The following is an 18,072-nucleotide window of genomic DNA, read 5'->3' as shown; positions in this document are numbered from 1 at the left end:
TTTAAATGCTTACTAGATTTTTTCTGATTTCCCACGGACTCAGGAAATGTCCTGATGAGTTATCATAGATGAGAATAGAAAAACAGGTTTTAACCTTGAGTCCCACAGACCAAGGGAAAAAAGCAGTCGTAATCCAAGTGGTTACAATATGGAAAATGAGCAAATGGTATAAACAGGAAATTCATGGCAGACACTCACATGATCAAGTGTTGAGAAAAGGTAACCTCACTGGACTTTGGAGAACAGCAAACTCAAATGGGGAGGGGCCAGGACTAGGAACTCGGACACGACAAAACAAGGAGAATTTGAGGAAAGGAAACTCTCCCATGTTGCTGGTTCAAATGGGAACTGGAACCACTGTTCTGAGAAGTCACTGGCCTATCTAGTAAAACGGAATACACATGCACCTCACAGTTCAGCAAGTCTACTTCTACATATTACCTGGAAAAACACGTAGTGCACATGTGAGTAAGCACAGAAATCTCTGGCACAGGTTGTAATTACTAATAAGAAAAAATTCATCCTCAATGCCCACTAGTAAGGGAATGGATAACATGTAGTGGATTCAGACCACGGGATATTATAAAGCCGGTATAGGCAAACTAGAGCATGATTCGTGGATAAATTTAAAAGATGTTGAGGGAGAGCTGCAAAATGACAAAATCTACTACCATTCACACAGTACATAAGAGAACCACCTTCTGTTGTTCGTGCACGTGCACAAACATAGGAAGAGCAAATGGAGTAGTTTCCGTAGAGCGAGGATTATACAACAACGAGGGACGTATCAACGTGTGGAGGCGCAGAGCAGGGAGCAGTTACCCACGGCCGGCAGAGCGAGTGGCTTGGAGGGGTGTAAGCTGACAAGGGTCTTAAAGGGGAGTTGAGTTTTGCTAGTGGGGAGGAGGAGGGGTTCCAGTTACAGCCCTGGCCTGGCTCAAGAGTGCACGTGCGGAGCGGCGAGAGTGTGCTGCACGTGAGATAAGAGACGTGCTGCGTGAGTGAGTGTGGGCACAGACGCTTACATGAACAGGTGGACAGCTGCAGGCCTGGTTTCTTTAGCTCAAAAGGAAAAACCTTAAATCCCCGAATTACATAGTAACTGGTCTTAGTTTAGATGATTTTTGCTCACTGTACCCTCACAGTCTCCTCCTTCTCCCGGGATGGGGGCATTCTCTGGCTCCTTGTGTGGTGTAGGCGCTGGGCACCCCAAGAAGCCACGTGACCCCTCCAACCTGGGCTTGGTTCTGCCTCTGCTCTAACAGTCTCTCAGCAAGCGCAGACTCGTGAACAAACCACTCCCGGATGCCGGCAAGCTCACACGGAGCAGGGTCAGAGACCTCTGGCGTCGGGAATGAATCATCCCAACCCACCCTCAAGTCGCCTTTCATTCAAGCCACTGTCACTTCGTGCAGCTCACTGGGGATTCCATTTCCTTGGACCGTCCTCGACGGTCTCTCTGGGAGGCGGCTGCGGAAAGGAGGAGATGGTGCGGGAGCACGGCGGACTGCTTGGTCGGGACGGGAGCCGGGTCATCAGGAACTGGCTGGCCCCCGGGGAAGATCTGCCTGGTGTTGCCTCCAACCTTCTGAGGAGCCACAGAGCTGACTGGGCTTCCTGACACACAGGCCCGCCTAGACCCCCAAGTTGTGAAGAGGCAGGCTTTGGCGCTGCAGAAGCTGCTCTTACTAGGCCCAGAAACACTTTCTGACCCGCCCAGAGTTCTTCTTGGCTATAATGCTTCCTTGCCGTGTTTCTGTCCAAGACTTCTCTCAAAGAGATCACTTAAAAACTCAAGGGACAATCTCCATGATGACCAGATTCCATCATCTGACAGAAGGAGCCCTAGGGAATTACCCAGAGTTTCCAAAGTAGCGCCTTGCACAAGGCAGAAATTGAATGTCGTGAGCCCAAACCACTGCACCGTTCCTTTACGTGACATCAGGCTCAAGGAGGCTGCTCCGTGCACACACTCCTCCTCTAGACCTTAGCAACAGAACCACATCTTGCACGTTTTGGGGTGTCGTGTTGCTTCCCCACCTCTCCCATGCCAAAGGACCCTGAATCCCCAGCAGTGCACCAGTCCATTCACGATGTAAGAGCTACTGAACATGTTAGGTTGTTTTAGACAGACTCCATCATTTGAAAACCACCCCCAAAGCAGGGACTCATAGGCTTGCATGCCATTGTCCAGTGGCCTTGTTCACACCAGCCAAGAGGTGGAAACCCAAGCAGTTCATGCACAGAGGGATGGATTAACAAAACGTGTTTTTATCCACACAACAAAGTATCATCCAACCATAATAAGGAAGGGGACACCCCTACATTCTGTAATACACATGAACTTTGAAAACATTAAGTAAGCCAGACACAAAAGAACAAATACTGTATGATTCCATGTATATGAAGTGCCTAGAACAGGCAAATTCTTGGAGACAGAGAGTAGAATAGAGGTTACCAGGGCCTGGCAGGGAAGAACAGGGTTATTCTTTAATGGGTACAGTTTGGGATGATTAAGGAGCTCTAGAAATGGATGATGGTGATGGTTGCCCAACGCTACAAATGTCCTTAAGACCCTTCAATTGTTCATTTAAAATAGTGAAAGGGTAAATTTTATGTATGTTTAACCACAATAAATCAATTAAAAAATCCTCTTGTGTCTCATACATGTTTAATAATGGGGTGATCTACCTTCATTAAATTCTCATCTCGACTTAAATTACTTTGTCCAGGCACCGAAGATGTAACAGATTTCTTCCCTTCTCTGTTTTGCCCGGAAAAATTACCTTCTTTATTTCTTAAAAGAGGCAGCACTCTGGGTCTTTGAAACATTACCTTTAAAATGTCCTGAGTTTTGAAACTCAGGGGCAAAGGAGAAGCTGAGAGCCTGTTTGACTCCCATTTGAGATGAAACACGATGCTGATCATAGAGCACAATCTTAACTGCCTCCGTTTAGGTGCATGGATGGTCTCGGGCAGGCCAGGCCATGGTCCACCATCACATTCTGAATTGAGGCCATGGCCAGGCCCCAACCTTGGGCTTAGAATAAATGCTATGAACAAATGGGCTACTAACTAGTTGCAGGTCTGACAATATTAATATGTTTGCTGCTAAGAAGGCAGCTCATAAAAATCCTCAATGATATGGAGAAAAGGCTTATGACTATAATATTCAGTGAAAAGCCTGTAAAGAAACAGACCCAAATGTGCAACAATTATCAGTAGGCTGTAGAAAGACAAACTGGGGGTACCCTACCCAGACCTCCTAAATCAGCAACTCTGGGGGCACTGGGGCCCAACAGTCTGGTTTAACAAGACCTCCAGGTGACTTTGATGCACTTGAGTTTAAGAACCATTATAAGAGAATAAAAGTCTTCTTGCTCCTATCTTTTCGGTAAAAATGCCTCCAACTCTACTAACCATTCTCCAATCCATGTAAGAATTCCATAGAATTCCAAGTTTCCATGAACTTGCTTTTGCTGAATTGTTAATGATTATGTTATGTCCTGTTAGAGAATCAAAGTTCTCCAGATAATCCAACTGTGTAGGCAGATTACACCCACAAAAAACAATGAATTCCTAGGAATTGAAGCTCAGTCTTTAGTCACGCACTTGGTAAAGGAAGGGGGTGGGGCGAGAGAGTGATCTAGGAAGGTCCCGGCAAGTTCTCGTTTCCCTCAGCTCCAAAACGACCTGAAAGACTAATCACCTTGGCGACTTAGGTCTTAAATGACCTGGTTCAAGGCACTACAGAGAATCTGATACTATCTTGGCAGCTTTTGGCCTCAACTCAATCTCTTCTTCCTAAAACAAGGAGCAGCCCTGGGCTGCCGGGGGTCCCACCAGACTGTAACCCAGACAATAACCAAGGGCCTCTACTTCAGAGGCAGGAAATCAAAGCTGGCCCAGGGACTGCATACCCATTTAGATTTACTTTATCAGAATTAAGTTTTTATGGAGGAAAGAGAGAGAAAGAGAGAAATGGAGTTCCAACCCTGACACCGGGGAGTTACAGCAAGACTGAAGTTTTAGGAAACGTCTCTGGCCTTGTACCTGTGCTGACTGCTCTGAGGCTGGGGCGTGGAGGAGAGACAGAAGGCCCGGCTATTCATGCCGTCTAGATAACTGCTTCCCGAGTATCAGCAGGCTCCCTGCTGTCACAGAGCTCTTGGCTCTACCTTTCCCCCAACCCGGCCTCCCGCGCCCGTGCGCACAACCCTCCTGATCCAGCAGGCCTTCAAAGTCCCGGATGGTTGGGGGGAAGCAGGGACCTGCTGACACACGATGGCTGGTGACAGGGGAGGGAACAGCTACGGAGGCGGAGGCAGGATGGAAGGACGCTCACTCGAGCATCTGCAGTCTGGGGACAAGGCTGGCATGAAGAGGACACTCCACTCGGTACTAGGGACCTGAAGGAGGCTGCCAGGAGAGATCACCTCCCAAATAGGTGCTCTCAGGGGCACCCCTGGCGTTCTTTCCTTGCTGGGAGACAAGGGGCTCTGCAAGAAAGGCAGGAATGTGGACCCCGTGAGCCACTTCCACGGACTCTGGCGGGCGACCGCATGAGGCGGGTCACCCGGCTGTCTGGCTGCCGGACAAAGAAGCTCCAGCCTTCTAGAAAGGCCAAGTGTGTTTGGAAGGCTTTACCTCCATGATGGGGCTGGACGCCAGGACCTTCTCTTCGATGTTGGTGTCACTGGCTGAGCCACCCACCGTGGCGAAATAGCGCATGGCATACTTGGCTGACACGGTCTTGCCGGCTCCCGACTCGCCGCTGACTATGATGGACTGGTTCTTCTCATCTCTGGAAGGGAAAAAGCTCTGGTCAGTGGCTGGCTGTGGAAGGGCTCTGTTGCCTTCCATGGACTCTGTGGACAAGGGCCTGAGCTTGATCAAGATCATCTCATCTTCTCTGAAGGAAAAATACGAGGCACAGCGTTAAGACAGTCTGCCCTCCCTCCCATGCTTGTGTAAGATGCCCAAGCAGGAGAAAGGAGAGTTCGGAGAAGGGCTTACAAAAGGCACACGTCCTTCCTAAGGGCCCTCGGCAAGGGGGATGGGGCCAGCTGGTCACACCCGCACTTCCTCTGGGGAGGCAGTACCCCCTCAGCCGTTCCTTTATGTGCACGTACACACACACACACACACACACACACATCCTGAGAAGTCACACACATGCCTTTGCAGGTACACAGTCTCACTTATGATTCTGTGGCGTGCCCAGCCAGGGCCACCGTGTGAGTTACAACTTTCCAAAAACAAGGATCTTTTCCTCTCGTGTTTCAGCCCAGCGTGCCAGCAGATAGTTTCAAATTTCTTGCTCATATGTATGTCTCCTAAAAGGCATGCTATTAACCACCAGAGTGATCTTGCTTCAAGTTTATCAGAATTAGATAAAACAGCTATCAATTGCAGTGAGAAGGATTTCAGTAAGTCTAAATGGAAGGCAGAAAGAAGATCCTCTATACCAGATAAAAATGCATCTATATTTATCCCTTTAAAATAGACAGCAGAAGGACAGGCAGGTAATGCAGAGAGCAGCCTATCAGATCTCTAAGGAACGTGTGTGTTCAAGCATGGGGCGAGAACACATGGGGGCACAGGTTTGGCTAACGAATCGCTCCTAAGGGTTATAGTCAGCCACCTACATCCAGCTCACAGATCCACTGCCGGGAAGGCAGGCCCTCTCCTCTCATCTCCAGTCCCTCTAACAGTGCAGGGACTAACCAGCACCCCCTCCCAGATAAGAAAGCCTCGGAGCATGGAGGTGGGTTTATGACACAGCCCTCCTGGCCCCAGCCCACTACTACTTACACCAGCTCCTGGGGCTTCCTGGACAGAGCAGGCCAGAGCAGAATGAACAGAGAAGCCACCACTGGCCGCCTGCCCCACCCTACTAATCACCAACACAGGTAGACTGTGGCTTATCAGCACAGGGGAAGGAATGTTGGCCCTGCTTCTGATCTGGGCTGACAGCCAAGACGTAGGAAAGCAGTGTGATGACACTGATGTCAACTAGGCAAGGACCAGAAAGATAGAGAGATCCGGGCTGGGAGTGGGAGCACTGGGCAGACTCCACTGGGGTAGCTGGGCTGAAGAACCCCTAACCGAGAGCCACTATTCAATGTCAGCAAAGGCACTGTGGTCTTAGCTCACACAAACCATTGTCACCAGCTGGGGAGGGATCAGAATAAACACAGGGGGCTAGTTCCCCGTTGAAGATGGGGAAAACACAATGGATCTTCCCAACTGGCTCCACAACCAGTTACCCAAGAACAAAGGCAAATCCTGCCTAGTATCTGGAAGAGTAAGAAGTGGCTTTCTGAGACCCCTTGTTGTTCCAAAAGCCTGTGGACAATGCTTGCATTTCCCAGGTTCACTCGTTTTCATTGTATACATCCACCAGACCATGGAGATCGTGACAGGTGTCACCTCTCAATACTTCATAATCAACTCTCTAGAAAACAGCTCAGAAGCACAGCCCTCCTGAATGACTCAGAGTAACCAGCTGGACCTCCAGCTCTGGACTGTAGACTTCCGAAACAGACCTGCGCCGGATGCCAGCTTCAGAACACACCTGTAACCACAATAAAGAGAAGTGAATTGCAGGAGCCGCATCCCCAGGTCTGAAGTTTGGCTGCAGGCCCCTACATTCTACCTAAAATCAATCAATAATGAGCACAGCCTGCATCTGTGCCTTACTCCTCAGCAGAGGGTCACATGGAAAGCAGAAGTAGAGACTGTCCAAGGAATTCAAGCAGGCTCTGTGGCACAGGGATGCTAGGGGAGTATGAAGGGGAGCGGCGGGGGCCAGGGGTGAGCACTGTCCAGTTCCCTGCGGCAGCAGCGCGCACGGCAGACTGGCCTAGGCGAACACAGCTGGCACAAATAAGAAGGCACAGACCCAGGACACGGGTCACTTTTCACCTGCAGCGTCAAGATGGGAACCGCCCTGTGCATCACTGGGAAGGGACTGCAGAAAGGTCAGGCACTGCGCTCCGGAAGGAGAGCAGCTCCTGCAGGAGGCAGTGAAGTCTGAGGAGAAGCAGGCCATTCTCAGGCAAGCGGTCAGGAATTCAAGAGGCGGGGCTGGCTGACAGGACAACCTGTCAGGAACTCAAAAGACAGAGTCAAGGCGGGGAAAGGAGATGGGCAGGATGCAGAGGCAAATTCTGATGCTCTGATGAAAATGCAGGCACGTGGCCGAGATACTACAAGAGTTATAAATCTCCGCAAGTTTTAACAAGTCTTTACATTCAAGGCTGTTGAGCCTGAGGAAGTGCGGGCAATGGCCAGGAGCGCTAACTGCGGCCTAATTTGATGGCTATTAGAGGTGATGTTGACATGTAGGATAAAGTCAGGTAAATTTACCTCTTCTCAGACCAACAAGTACCTTCTGACACCTTCCCTGACTTTGACAATTCTCAAGTATTTTTAACTGGAGAATTTTATGTAGCTTCCCCGCACTTCTGCATACACGGGCCCCTCCTATCCCTAATCCACTGGCGGGCTAGGGGCACAAAGGGTACAGTACACACATACACTGTTTGGTCACAGCCTGTAAGCTGGCATGAGGGATGATGGACAGCAGCACTCCCTTGTTCTATGTATATTAGCTTTGCTTCCAACTCAAACACCTGGCAACCAGAACATGGGCATTAAAAACAAACTGGGACCTCATCTGCAGTAATTAGCTAGCTGACATTGGCCAAGGTCACTCACTAATTTGACCCTTGGTTATCTCAGCGCAGTCCCTCATGAGTAGGAGGCTCAGCTATGCTCCCGTTTTGTTTTTGTGGCCACCCTGAGGTAGGCACCCAGGCCTCTGATGCATCCCCCCACTCTGGCCTGATTGCGCAAGCTAGCTCGCATCAGGTTTCTCCCACTCAAAACAGCAAAAAGCTATTGTTTGTTGAATCAAGTCCGGGTCCCTTCGTTGAGCATTTACAACCCTCTCCAACATAGGCCCCAACACAAAAACCCCTCACAAGGGTGGCAGATGATGCTACAGATAAAACACTGGGCTTTGGGGCAACTGGGTGGTTCAGTGGGTTAAAGCCTCTGCCTTCGGCTCAGGTCATGATCCCGGGGTCCTGGGGTCGAGCCCCACATCTGGCTCTCTGCTCTGCAGGAAGCCTGCTTCCTTCTTTCTCTCTGCCTGCTTGTGATCTCTGTCAAATAAATAAATAAAATCTTTTTAAAAAAATTGTTTAAAAAAAAAAAAATACACTGGGCTTTTGTCTAAGGATCTGGCCTGAGCCTCGTTCTGCGACCCGTGGGCTCTTGAAAACCTCACCCCACGCCGCAGAGCACATGCCCACCTCCCCCACTCACCGCAGGAGACGCTCTCTATACCTTCCGTGGGATGACGGTACCGGAGTTCAGCCCAGCAGGACTGCCCGTCAGTCTCTAAAATCGCACGCTTTCCCAGTGCGGCCATGTGTGCTTTCCCTCTACTGACCTCACCTCCACCACGGATCTTCTCTCCTAAAGCCCTGCTCCCCGCGAAGCCCACTCCGTCATGCGTCAGGCAGCCTGGCAGGCCGGGACTCCCCCATCTCCTAAAGCCCACATCCTTGGCTTGGTGGCCTTTTTAAGACATTATTGCTTTCCATCTTATACGGATATCAGTCCTGGTCATTTTACCGTGTGACTTTGGGTCATTTCTTTCTTCTGGGTCTCTTTCATTACTTCTAGAAGTCAGGCTGTAACTTGGGACCCCCCAAAGGATGTCCTCCATCTCGGACACAGGAGGATTCTACCCCCAAAGTCCTCATAGAAAATATGAGTGGGGGAAAGCTCTCTGTTTCAAATTCTGGTTATTTGGGGCTGGTTTGGGGTTAGATGTTTTTAAGTAAGGAATTCTACCCAATATCCTTCAAAACCATATCCCATATATGGCTCTGTCCAGTCAGCCCAATGACAGGCAGGACTTAGCTGGCAACGTGGGCCAATCCACTTTTCAGTGAATTGTTTCCTCTTAAGTCCAGCAGAATTCTCTTTAGAAAAAGAAAACAATGGCCAAAGGCTTTCATATCCAGCTGTTACTCAGGTGCCAGCTGTCTTTCAGGAAAGTCTGCTTTACCCCCAACAGGAAAAGCCCCTCAAAGGCCTGTACCTCGGGCAAGAGCACAGGTTCCTAAGCCTCTAGCCATCCTCCAGCATCCGGGAAGAATGATGGCAACCACGAGACAACCAGCCAACACACACACACACACACACACGCACGCACGCACGCACGCACGCACGCACACGGCTGCTCCTCCATCTCACACCGGACCCCCTCCTCTGCTAGCCAAGAGGCAGAACGACTGCTAAACCACCTCTTGCAAACATTCCCCACTGAACCCCCACAGGGCTTTCTGCTCCTTGAGCAAGGTGATCCCCAGCCCCTCTCCAGTTGGAGCCCCCCAACCGTCCCCAGGAAGGACAGTGGAGGCAAATGGCTGTTAAGGCACTGGAGGCTGCTCCACTAAAGAAAAGCCCTGCTGATCAGCCAGACACTGTGGGAACTTCAAGAAACCCTGCTGAAATGTTGTCTTGTTTGGGTTTCCTGCAGAGAATGACTGGTCCCCTGTGGCCTCCCAATCAGCAACGTCACACAGAACACTGTTCCAGGTGAAGATGCCGTTCTGTTCCAGGTGACCCTGGTGGAGAGAAGCCCCAGAACAGCTCCAGAGCAACCAGCCCAGCTGTGGCAGGCAAGCCCAGGTGCCCTACCTGTGGACCTGTGTGGCACCTCTGTCCTCACACTTGTCCTGTGTTCTAGCAGCCACAGTCCACCCACACACTAGTCACTGAACTGAGGGCGCATGGAGGGCAAGCATTCACTTTAACCTTGAATCCCCAGGGCTCCTGGCACCCAAAGCCTCTCTGTCCCTGCCCTAGAGAGCCTTCTCCATGTAAGGGGCACCAGCCTCCCCTCCTGATGATAGCCACACACCTCGGAATCATTGTCCCTCACTTTCCCCCAAGCTCCACATTAACAAGTCCTATCGCATTATCTGCCAATGCAGACTGTCCCCTTCTCTGTATACCTGGCCATCACCACCGGGGACGTGTGTGACAAGGTCTACCTTCTGATGTTCATGCCCGTCTCCCCTAGCACGCCCTCCTCACGTGATGTCCTGTACGGGAATACTGGCTCACGTCTCTCCTGGCCCTTCAGCCCTCCGGTGCTACCCTCTGCCCTCAGAGAGCCCAGCTCTGCTGTGTTCAAGGCCCAGCTTTATCGCAGTCACTCTCTGTTTGCTACATTCAAACCACAGAGGGCTTCCTTATCCCCTCCTGCTGTATAGTTGCCTGAAGATTTTCTAGCTCAAACTTCCTTTTATTTGACTTCACAACTCTTAATGCCTGGTACTCAATCAGCCTCTGGCTTTGGCAGCTCTTGCATTACTGCTTCTCAGTGCAATTAATTACTGCCTACTCACATCACGCTCAGGTGGTACGCAAAACCGTTGGCCACACACCCCAGGCTTAGGATTCATAAGTCTACTGGGTGCCAGTCTTCCCATTTTAAAGAAGACGAAGCTAAAGTTTAGAAAAGCCAAGAAATAGGCCCTGAGTACTCAGCTAGGGAGACACCAAGGCCAGACTCAAACACAGGCTTCCACGAGTCTCCCCAATTTCCCAGTGGGCTGTGCTGGGATGTTGCTATCATTACACTCTTGTGGGAAAGAGCATTCCTTAAGGACTTCCCCCTGGAACAAATCTAGCCTTAATATAAGAGATCAGATGTGACTTGGCGGAAGCGTGGCTTCTTCAGAAGCTCTTCCCTGACCACCTTGCCTTCAGTGCGTTCACTACACAATTTACTAATGGTTTACTCCCCTACCCAGTGCTGGGCTCACCACCACCATCTCTTCCACCAGAACTTAAGTCCCACAATGGCTGACTTCAGATGCAGGGGCCTGGATGGGCAAGCCAGCACCTAGACTGTGTGAGGACCAGAGCCCCAGCAAGGATTATCACGTACAGCGGTTCATACAGGCCATGCTCAGCCACTGGTGCCCCCTAGAGGTGTGCAATTTACTGCTCACAAAACCAAATCTGGTGGTCTCTGCCCTGACTCAGCCTTCCATGCTCGTCCATGGAAAGGGGGCTGCAGGAGACAGTCTCAGGTTCAACTCTTGACCTGACTCAGGCTCTGAGAGAGAAGGAAGAGACGGGAACAACATGTGCTAAAACTACATCTCCCCCACCCCCCACCAACATAGCACCATCGTCGAACGGGACGGGGGAAGCCTGGCTAAGGCACAGTGGGAAGGACACCCTGTCTCTGTACACATCATTAAGCCCCTCCATTGTTTCCTCCTCTAGTGACAAATCATCCAAAAATCTGGGTGTCAGTAGAATGCATTCTGTTCACTAATGGGATAATCAATCTCCTGTTTCTTGCCTGTCGGTCAGGTCTCTATATTTTCCACACCCTCATCGCCACACAGATCACCTACCACTGTTTAAAAAAACAGAACAAAACAAAACAAAGCTACACTAGAAAATAGGGATCAAAAAATTTTATAATTAAGAATTTTGATTTGGAGCCCCTGGGTGGCTCAGTTAAGCATCTGGCTCTCGGTTTGGGCTCAGATCATGACCTCAGGGTTATGGCATCGAGCCCCACGTCGGGGTCCGCACTCAGCACAGAGTGCTTCTCCCTCTGTCCCTCCCCCCGCTCATATGTGCACGCTCTCTCTAAAATAAATAAAAATCTTAAAGAATTTTTGTTCAGCAAAGATACTGGTATCAGTTCCATGTACGGAGTTAACTAGGAAACAAGCAAAGAAAATTCAAATGAATCTTACAAGCAATGCGGACTAAAAGTATGGCCAGAGTAACATGGCTTACTGTCTTTAGAAGCTCAAATGCAAAAAAAAAAAATCAGTGTTTAGTGCTACACACAATTCTATTAGAACAAAATGACATCAAAATCGTAGAGTGAAGAAGTTAAGTGAAGTCGGGTGAAGGACAGAATCAGGTTGGGGGAACAAAATGGGTTCTGTGCAGAACTGAGAGTAAAGCCGGGGGACAGATACATTCGGACGGAAGTTAGATGAGGCAGGAAGGACACAGAAAATTACAAGGAGGTGGATTTGGACTCAAAACAGAGCCACACACTCTGAGTCCATGGTTAAAGCCTTCCTCCCAAGGTGGGGGCACTGGAGAGAACATCCTGCTGTGACAAGGGGCTGGCCCAAAAAGCTCCAAGCAAGACATTCTATGAGCCCTCCCACCAAGAAAGCCAAACCTCAATGTGGGAAGGCAGACATCCTGGGCACCTGGAGGGAACACACCTGAGGGGTCCTATAGGCCCAAGGCACCCCTGGTTTCTAGAGTGAGGGGGGCTGACGAGCATCCCTGGGCGCCTCTGCCATCAGGCACAGATTCCTTACACCGCACACCACCCCCTCCTTCAGGCAGGGCTGTGTGCTCCGGTTCCCACTACAACTCAGGCCAAGTCATTCAGGAAGGCTGTCATAAATATTCATGAGAAACCGCTTAGCTCATGTTCAGCAGTTAGAGTTCTAAGTGTCTCCTTGGAAAGATGAAATTGAACCTTCTGACAGTGTAGGAGGAGTGCTTAGCGCATTTAACATCCAGGTATCACTTCCCCACTCCAGGTTCACAGCAGCCTGCGGGGGCCTGAGATCTATTTATAAACTCTGAGACGAAGCACGACACGGCGCCAAAATGACCCCGTCCCTTCCACTCGCTGGCTGTTCCGGAGAGAGGCGGGCTCCCCTCCCACAGGACAGCATCCCAGAAAGAACCGCAGGGCGCTTAGCCAAGCCCAACCCTCGCTGGCCAGAGAGACCAAAAACCGGGGAGGGGCTCCTCAGGGCAAATGGGAATGTCCCCATGTCTTTGCTCTTAAAATAAGGGGCTGGAAGGGGTTCCCTCAGACCTGCTGCTTCTCCCCCTCACACGGCTGGGCTGCAGATGCGTTCTCCATTAACCACAGTCACCTACGAACGTCAAACATCTTGGAACTCAGGAACCCGGGGCTTAGGGGAGGAAGAGCACCAGAACCAGAGGTTTTCAGCGATTTTATACTTTATAAACTTGTTTTGGTTAAGCGACGTCATTACCTGGGGCGAACGACGATACACACATGCTTATGCCCTCTAGCGCCAAGTAAGCATACCTTTCCAAACTCTTTCATTTGGTTCTGGAAACAGGTTCTCAGTGAATACACATACTCTACTACTAAACTCAGTTACACGGTTTCTCACGGGTCCAGCGGGCCCCGAAGCGGAGCGTGTGTGAGCACCCCAGTCTAGAGCCCTTTCTCTCTGTACCGCGCACACACTCGGCCACGCTACCAGGAAGATTCAAGGTCTTTGACTTTATGTAGATCCTGCTTTACTCACTCATCTTGTAGATTTAGGGCACCTGTGGAGGTCCATTTCAGCATCTCCTCTCATTTCTCCAGGCTGCCTCCAAGGCCATCTCTTCCCTTGTGACCCTAACTGCCGCTTGGACACAGCTCCCTACCCAGGTGGCTCTTGCGAGGCCAACACAGACACACACCTCTCCCCGCCCCCACTGCCCATGTACACGTGGATGCTGCACCGGGCTTGGCAGGCCTGTGGGTCCAAAACATGCTCTCCAGCTCCCCACTCTGCTCCTGGCATGGAAGTTTGGTGCTCCACACGGCAACACGCAGGGATCTTAGGAGCGGCCCTTGACTCCTTCCTCTCCTTTGCCCCACCAGGCAAAGCTGGTTATACCGCCTTGATTCTTTCTCTAATTTAGACCCAGATCCTATTTATCATCCCTCCCCTCCTGATTCCACCCAAAGCATGGTAGCTGGTCTTGTGCTAATTCTACTCCCTCCATTGCCCTCACTGCAGCTGGTAAACTATTTCTAAGAAACTCCTTTGAATGTGCCTAGGCCCTGCTCAGCCCGTTGCAGGAGACACTGCGGCCTGAAGGACACAATCAGCATCTTCAGCATTCCAGGCGCTTCATGATCTGTTCCCAGAGACCATTCCAGGCAGACGCATCAGGCTGTGCAGAAGGTGGAATGCACGATATTCAGGAAAGAGGGGAAGTTTAGGACGATCAGATGCCAATAAGCAAGCCACGATCTTTGGCAACACTTTGCAAAGAACCAACGTTTGTTCACTAACCCTGACTCTTAGAAACACCTGTCCAGCTTATGAACTGACCTCAGCTGAATCCCACACCAAACCAGTCGGGTCACTACCTATGGTGGTGGGGCCTGGGTATTTTTTGGTTTGAATCCACATGTGATTCTCCTCTCAGCTACATTAGTCCTGCTAAGGTTAAGACCCACTGCTACAGACTCAGCAGCTTAATCAAACGGGTCACTATATAAACATGTTCAGGTACTAGCAGCAACTCACATACCCTGTAACTTACATCTATCAATATTAGCCTGATACAGTGTTTAACAGTGAACTAAAAAGAAAGCTTAGCGATCAGAGTCTTAGCCATCCTTCCTGGGGGCAGACAATGGAAGGCTTTACACTTAATGCCGATACTCTGGCAAATGGCTTAGGGTAAGTCACCCAGAAACCACAGCGGCGTCTCCTCATTAACTGGATTCTTGTTCGAGGTATCAGCTCTGGAGGTTAGAAACCTACAAAGCACATGCTGGTGCCTGCTAATGCCTGCAGCGGGGAAGAGCAAACAGTCCTCTGTCGGGGGTTCCTGGCCTGAGCCCCACTACGTAGAATTCAGAGACTCATGAACTTCAATGGACTAAAAACCACATCTTCGGTTTTACTAAATTCTAACAACTTTGACATTTCCTTCAGTTGAGACTAGAGCAAGACAGAAGCTTCACAGACCCTGTGGGCTTTGACACCTCATCCCAGCTGCTGCTGCTCAATTTTTACACCCATCACAGCAATAACCATTAGGAGATCAGTCACTAACAGTCATAAACAATCCCTCATGTCTGCTGGATCACAATTCCCCCCAAATATTTTGATAACTTTCAAGATAATCTGTTTCTTCTGTAACTGTATATATAGTCAGTATATTCAAATGCATCATGTGAAATAAAAAAGGTTTAGAACACCTGAACATTATTTCCAGGATTTCCCCCTACCCTCCCAGTGCCCAGTTGCAAAACCAGGCCTTTTTACACAGCACGAGTAACACCAACTTTTAAGGAGACCGTGTTTACATTTCTTTAGATCATTTCCCAAAGGCCAGTCAGAAACATCATTATCTGTACTGGTGGAGGCAGGGTGGGGGGAAGATGTCAGAGAACCCCAGGATATGGGGCAAGGTTCTCCCCACTGGGAAACAGCTTCAGCCATGAAACTGGTATATAGACTTCCAGGTCTTGCAACAGAAGCCCACCAGAAGCTAAAGGACACAGTCATACAGTTTGTATCTCATAGCCCTCAGTAGGCTGATAAAGTCCCTTGAGAATGCAAACATTTTCACATGTACTTCCCCATAGTGCTCATCTGGGCACCTTGAGAACCACTGGATGAGATTTCTCCATCCCTGTGCTGCTTTGACATTTCAGGATTCTCTTCCTTGGCCATGAAATCCTAATTCCTGTACCTAAAGCAGAACCTGCCTTGGTTGTTTCAAGGGTGTCTACTCTGCAGGGTAAGGGGCTGGCTCAAGAGAGACCCTGCACATTGACCTGGCCCTCCATCCCTGCTCTGGCTCCCACACGCCTCTATTCAGAGAGGCTCCCTGGGTCATGTGTTCACCATAGCCTTTCATCCCTAAACACAAGCAACCCCAGCCTCCTGGCCTAGAGACAGTCTCTTCAACCCTTCAGGTGGGAGCCATTCAGGACAGGGTAGGGGTGGGGATCAAGACAGGTGCTCAGCACTGGGTGATGGTGGGAACTGAAGGCCCTAGGACATAGTGCAGACCAACCAGAGTCTGGCGCCCAGTCGCTCAATAAATATTTCTTGATGAATGAACAGGTATTGTAGGTGAAGAGAGAACTCGGTTTGACTATGGGAAGGTACTGCCCACTGAGGTCACTCATGTCAGCAATGCAGCATTTACACCTCAACTATGTACTTCTGTGATTATGAAGATCAATCAACATCTTAGGCTAATTTTGCTGCGGGCTTTATTTGGTTACAAAAATAAATGTTCAACCCTCATAGTTTTGCTTATATAGCTTAAAAAAAATTAACTCCTACTTCCAGGCACAAATCCACAGACCTGAAACACAAGGCAGCTAACGGCCTCAGCAATCTCACAGGCGACTCCATGTTCTGGCCACAGAGGCCGGTACAGGAAGCGGAACGGTGAAGGTGCAAACTTGAAAAATGCATGAGAGCCTAAGCAATAATGAAGTCCAATGGCAAAGCTTCTAAGAAAGAGATGTGTTAAGGAAATAAGGGAAGAAAGTATTCACAACTTGATTTCTCTGTCTTCCCGTAACAAACCTGACCAGATCAGAGGCTCCCGCAGATGAATGAAGGCTCTAAGAGATCTCAGATAAGGGATCTGACTGGCGTAGAGGATTCGTGCCTCTCTTGGGGCAGAAGTCCATCGAGAGAGGAGTAGCAAACCGTGGAAGCTAGCACAAGGAAGTTCGAAGGTCAATGTCCATGTTCTGGTACTAGATCTGAAAGGTAGGAGTTTAAGTTTCACCCCTCTTGAGGATACTCACGTTAGCAAGAAGTGTCTGTTCAGGGTTTTTAAAAAACATAGAATTGGAAAACAACAGGCAGCATTTTGCTTTTCAAGCGTGGGTGTTTCTGACATCATGCAGTAAGACAAAAGAGCAGAGTCTCCACAGTAGCCAAGGCACTTGAACCATTTCCACAACGGGCTCTAGGTGACAGAAAAGCAGACTCTTCACGTATCAAGTTCTCCTGACACCGTCCGCTCTTCCAGCTTCTACCGCTTCATCCCCACCGCCCCCCCTGCGTCCAGCTCTTAGTTACCGCACGCACACGGCCCAAGGAGGGTGTATAGAAGCAGGAGGTGAGAGAGAACGAGCCACGGGAAGGCCCTCACTTGACCAAAGCTTTCCCTCAGCTGGTCAAGTCCAGCGGCAACGGGGAGCAGCCAGCCAGCTGCGCTCGAGGTAGAATTCCCACAGAGCTCCACGGACTCGTGCCTCACCAGGGACAGCACTGCGACAGACTTGCCCACGCAGGCTTGTGAGAAGTGGGAGCCTAGGAAACCAGGCATTTGAAGCTGCAAAAACTCTGAGACATCCTGGAGGGTGGGGAACCAGCTCAACCCCATGAGCTTCAACCACCACCTGGGCAGAGCGAACACCGAGGGCTGCAAATCACCAAGAATCTGTCGTCAGAGCCACGTGACAAAATCACAGCAGCTCCAGTCCAGTGGGACCGTCCGCGCTCAGCCACACTCAGCCACACGCTCTTCACCCTCCTTCCTGTCATCTTTCCGTCACACAGAATTCTTCATCTCTCTCCCTCAAACTCATGTTCAAGTGCCCCCCCAACCCCATGCCTGTCTGCCCCCACCCCCTCAGCCAGCTGGAAATAGGTGCTCCTACCATTTTCCTTTTCCCACGGAGGAAACGGGGCAAAGGCACCACAGGACTTGTTGAAAGCCCCTCCAAGCCGCAGAGCCCCTCATGGGCATGCCGCCCTGGATTCCTCCCTCCAGCCAGGCCAGGGCCCCCAGACCCATGATACATGCAACCGAAGGAGGGGCTGCTTCGTGGAAACCCCGGCTTCAGACTGAAAGTGTCCAAGTGAAAACAGAACCACCCCTAGGACTTCGTGAACGATGCGTGTAACCGTTGTGCTCAGCAGATGCATGTGGAACGGAGGACTCTAGTTAGAGATCAATAGCTCTCCTACATTCCCGATTTCTTCTACACAAGGTCCCAAGTCTGGATTCTGAGATAGAAATGAATTATACCCACCAGGTCTCGAAACTCAGACTCACTTGAGTGGGCTGGAAAAGAATAATGGAAAGCCAATCAATTCTTCATCAGGCTGTCAGGAAAACTTGCTGACTCGCAAACATCTCGAGCAAAACTAAAGTTGTAGGGTACTCCTCCCTTCTCTCAACACACAGGCCTCAGAAACGGTCTTAGATATGCACCATCTGGGAAATCTCACCGATGTTTGT

General features: G+C 50.1%; 1 protein-coding gene across 3 annotated transcripts in view; it reads right to left on the bottom strand.

Moving 5' to 3' along the window:
- The window catches only part of MYO5B (myosin VB), a 342,993-nt gene that overhangs the window by 142,246 nt on the left and 182,675 nt on the right, over positions 1–18,072 (bottom strand). For all 3 annotated transcript variants that reach the window (XM_082699234.1, XM_082699233.1, XM_082699232.1), the window contains exon 5: positions 4,648–4,804. In XM_082699234.1, the coding sequence (XP_082555360.1) occupies positions 4,648–4,804 (157 nt within the window). The remainder of the gene's footprint in view (positions 1–4,647; positions 4,805–18,072) is intronic.

Source organism: Mustela nivalis, assembly GCF_964662115.1.
Source record: "Mustela nivalis genome assembly, chromosome: 14".
NCBI lineage: Eukaryota > Metazoa > Chordata > Mammalia > Carnivora > Mustelidae > Mustela > Mustela nivalis.
This window is presented reverse-complemented; position numbering and strand designations above follow the sequence as displayed.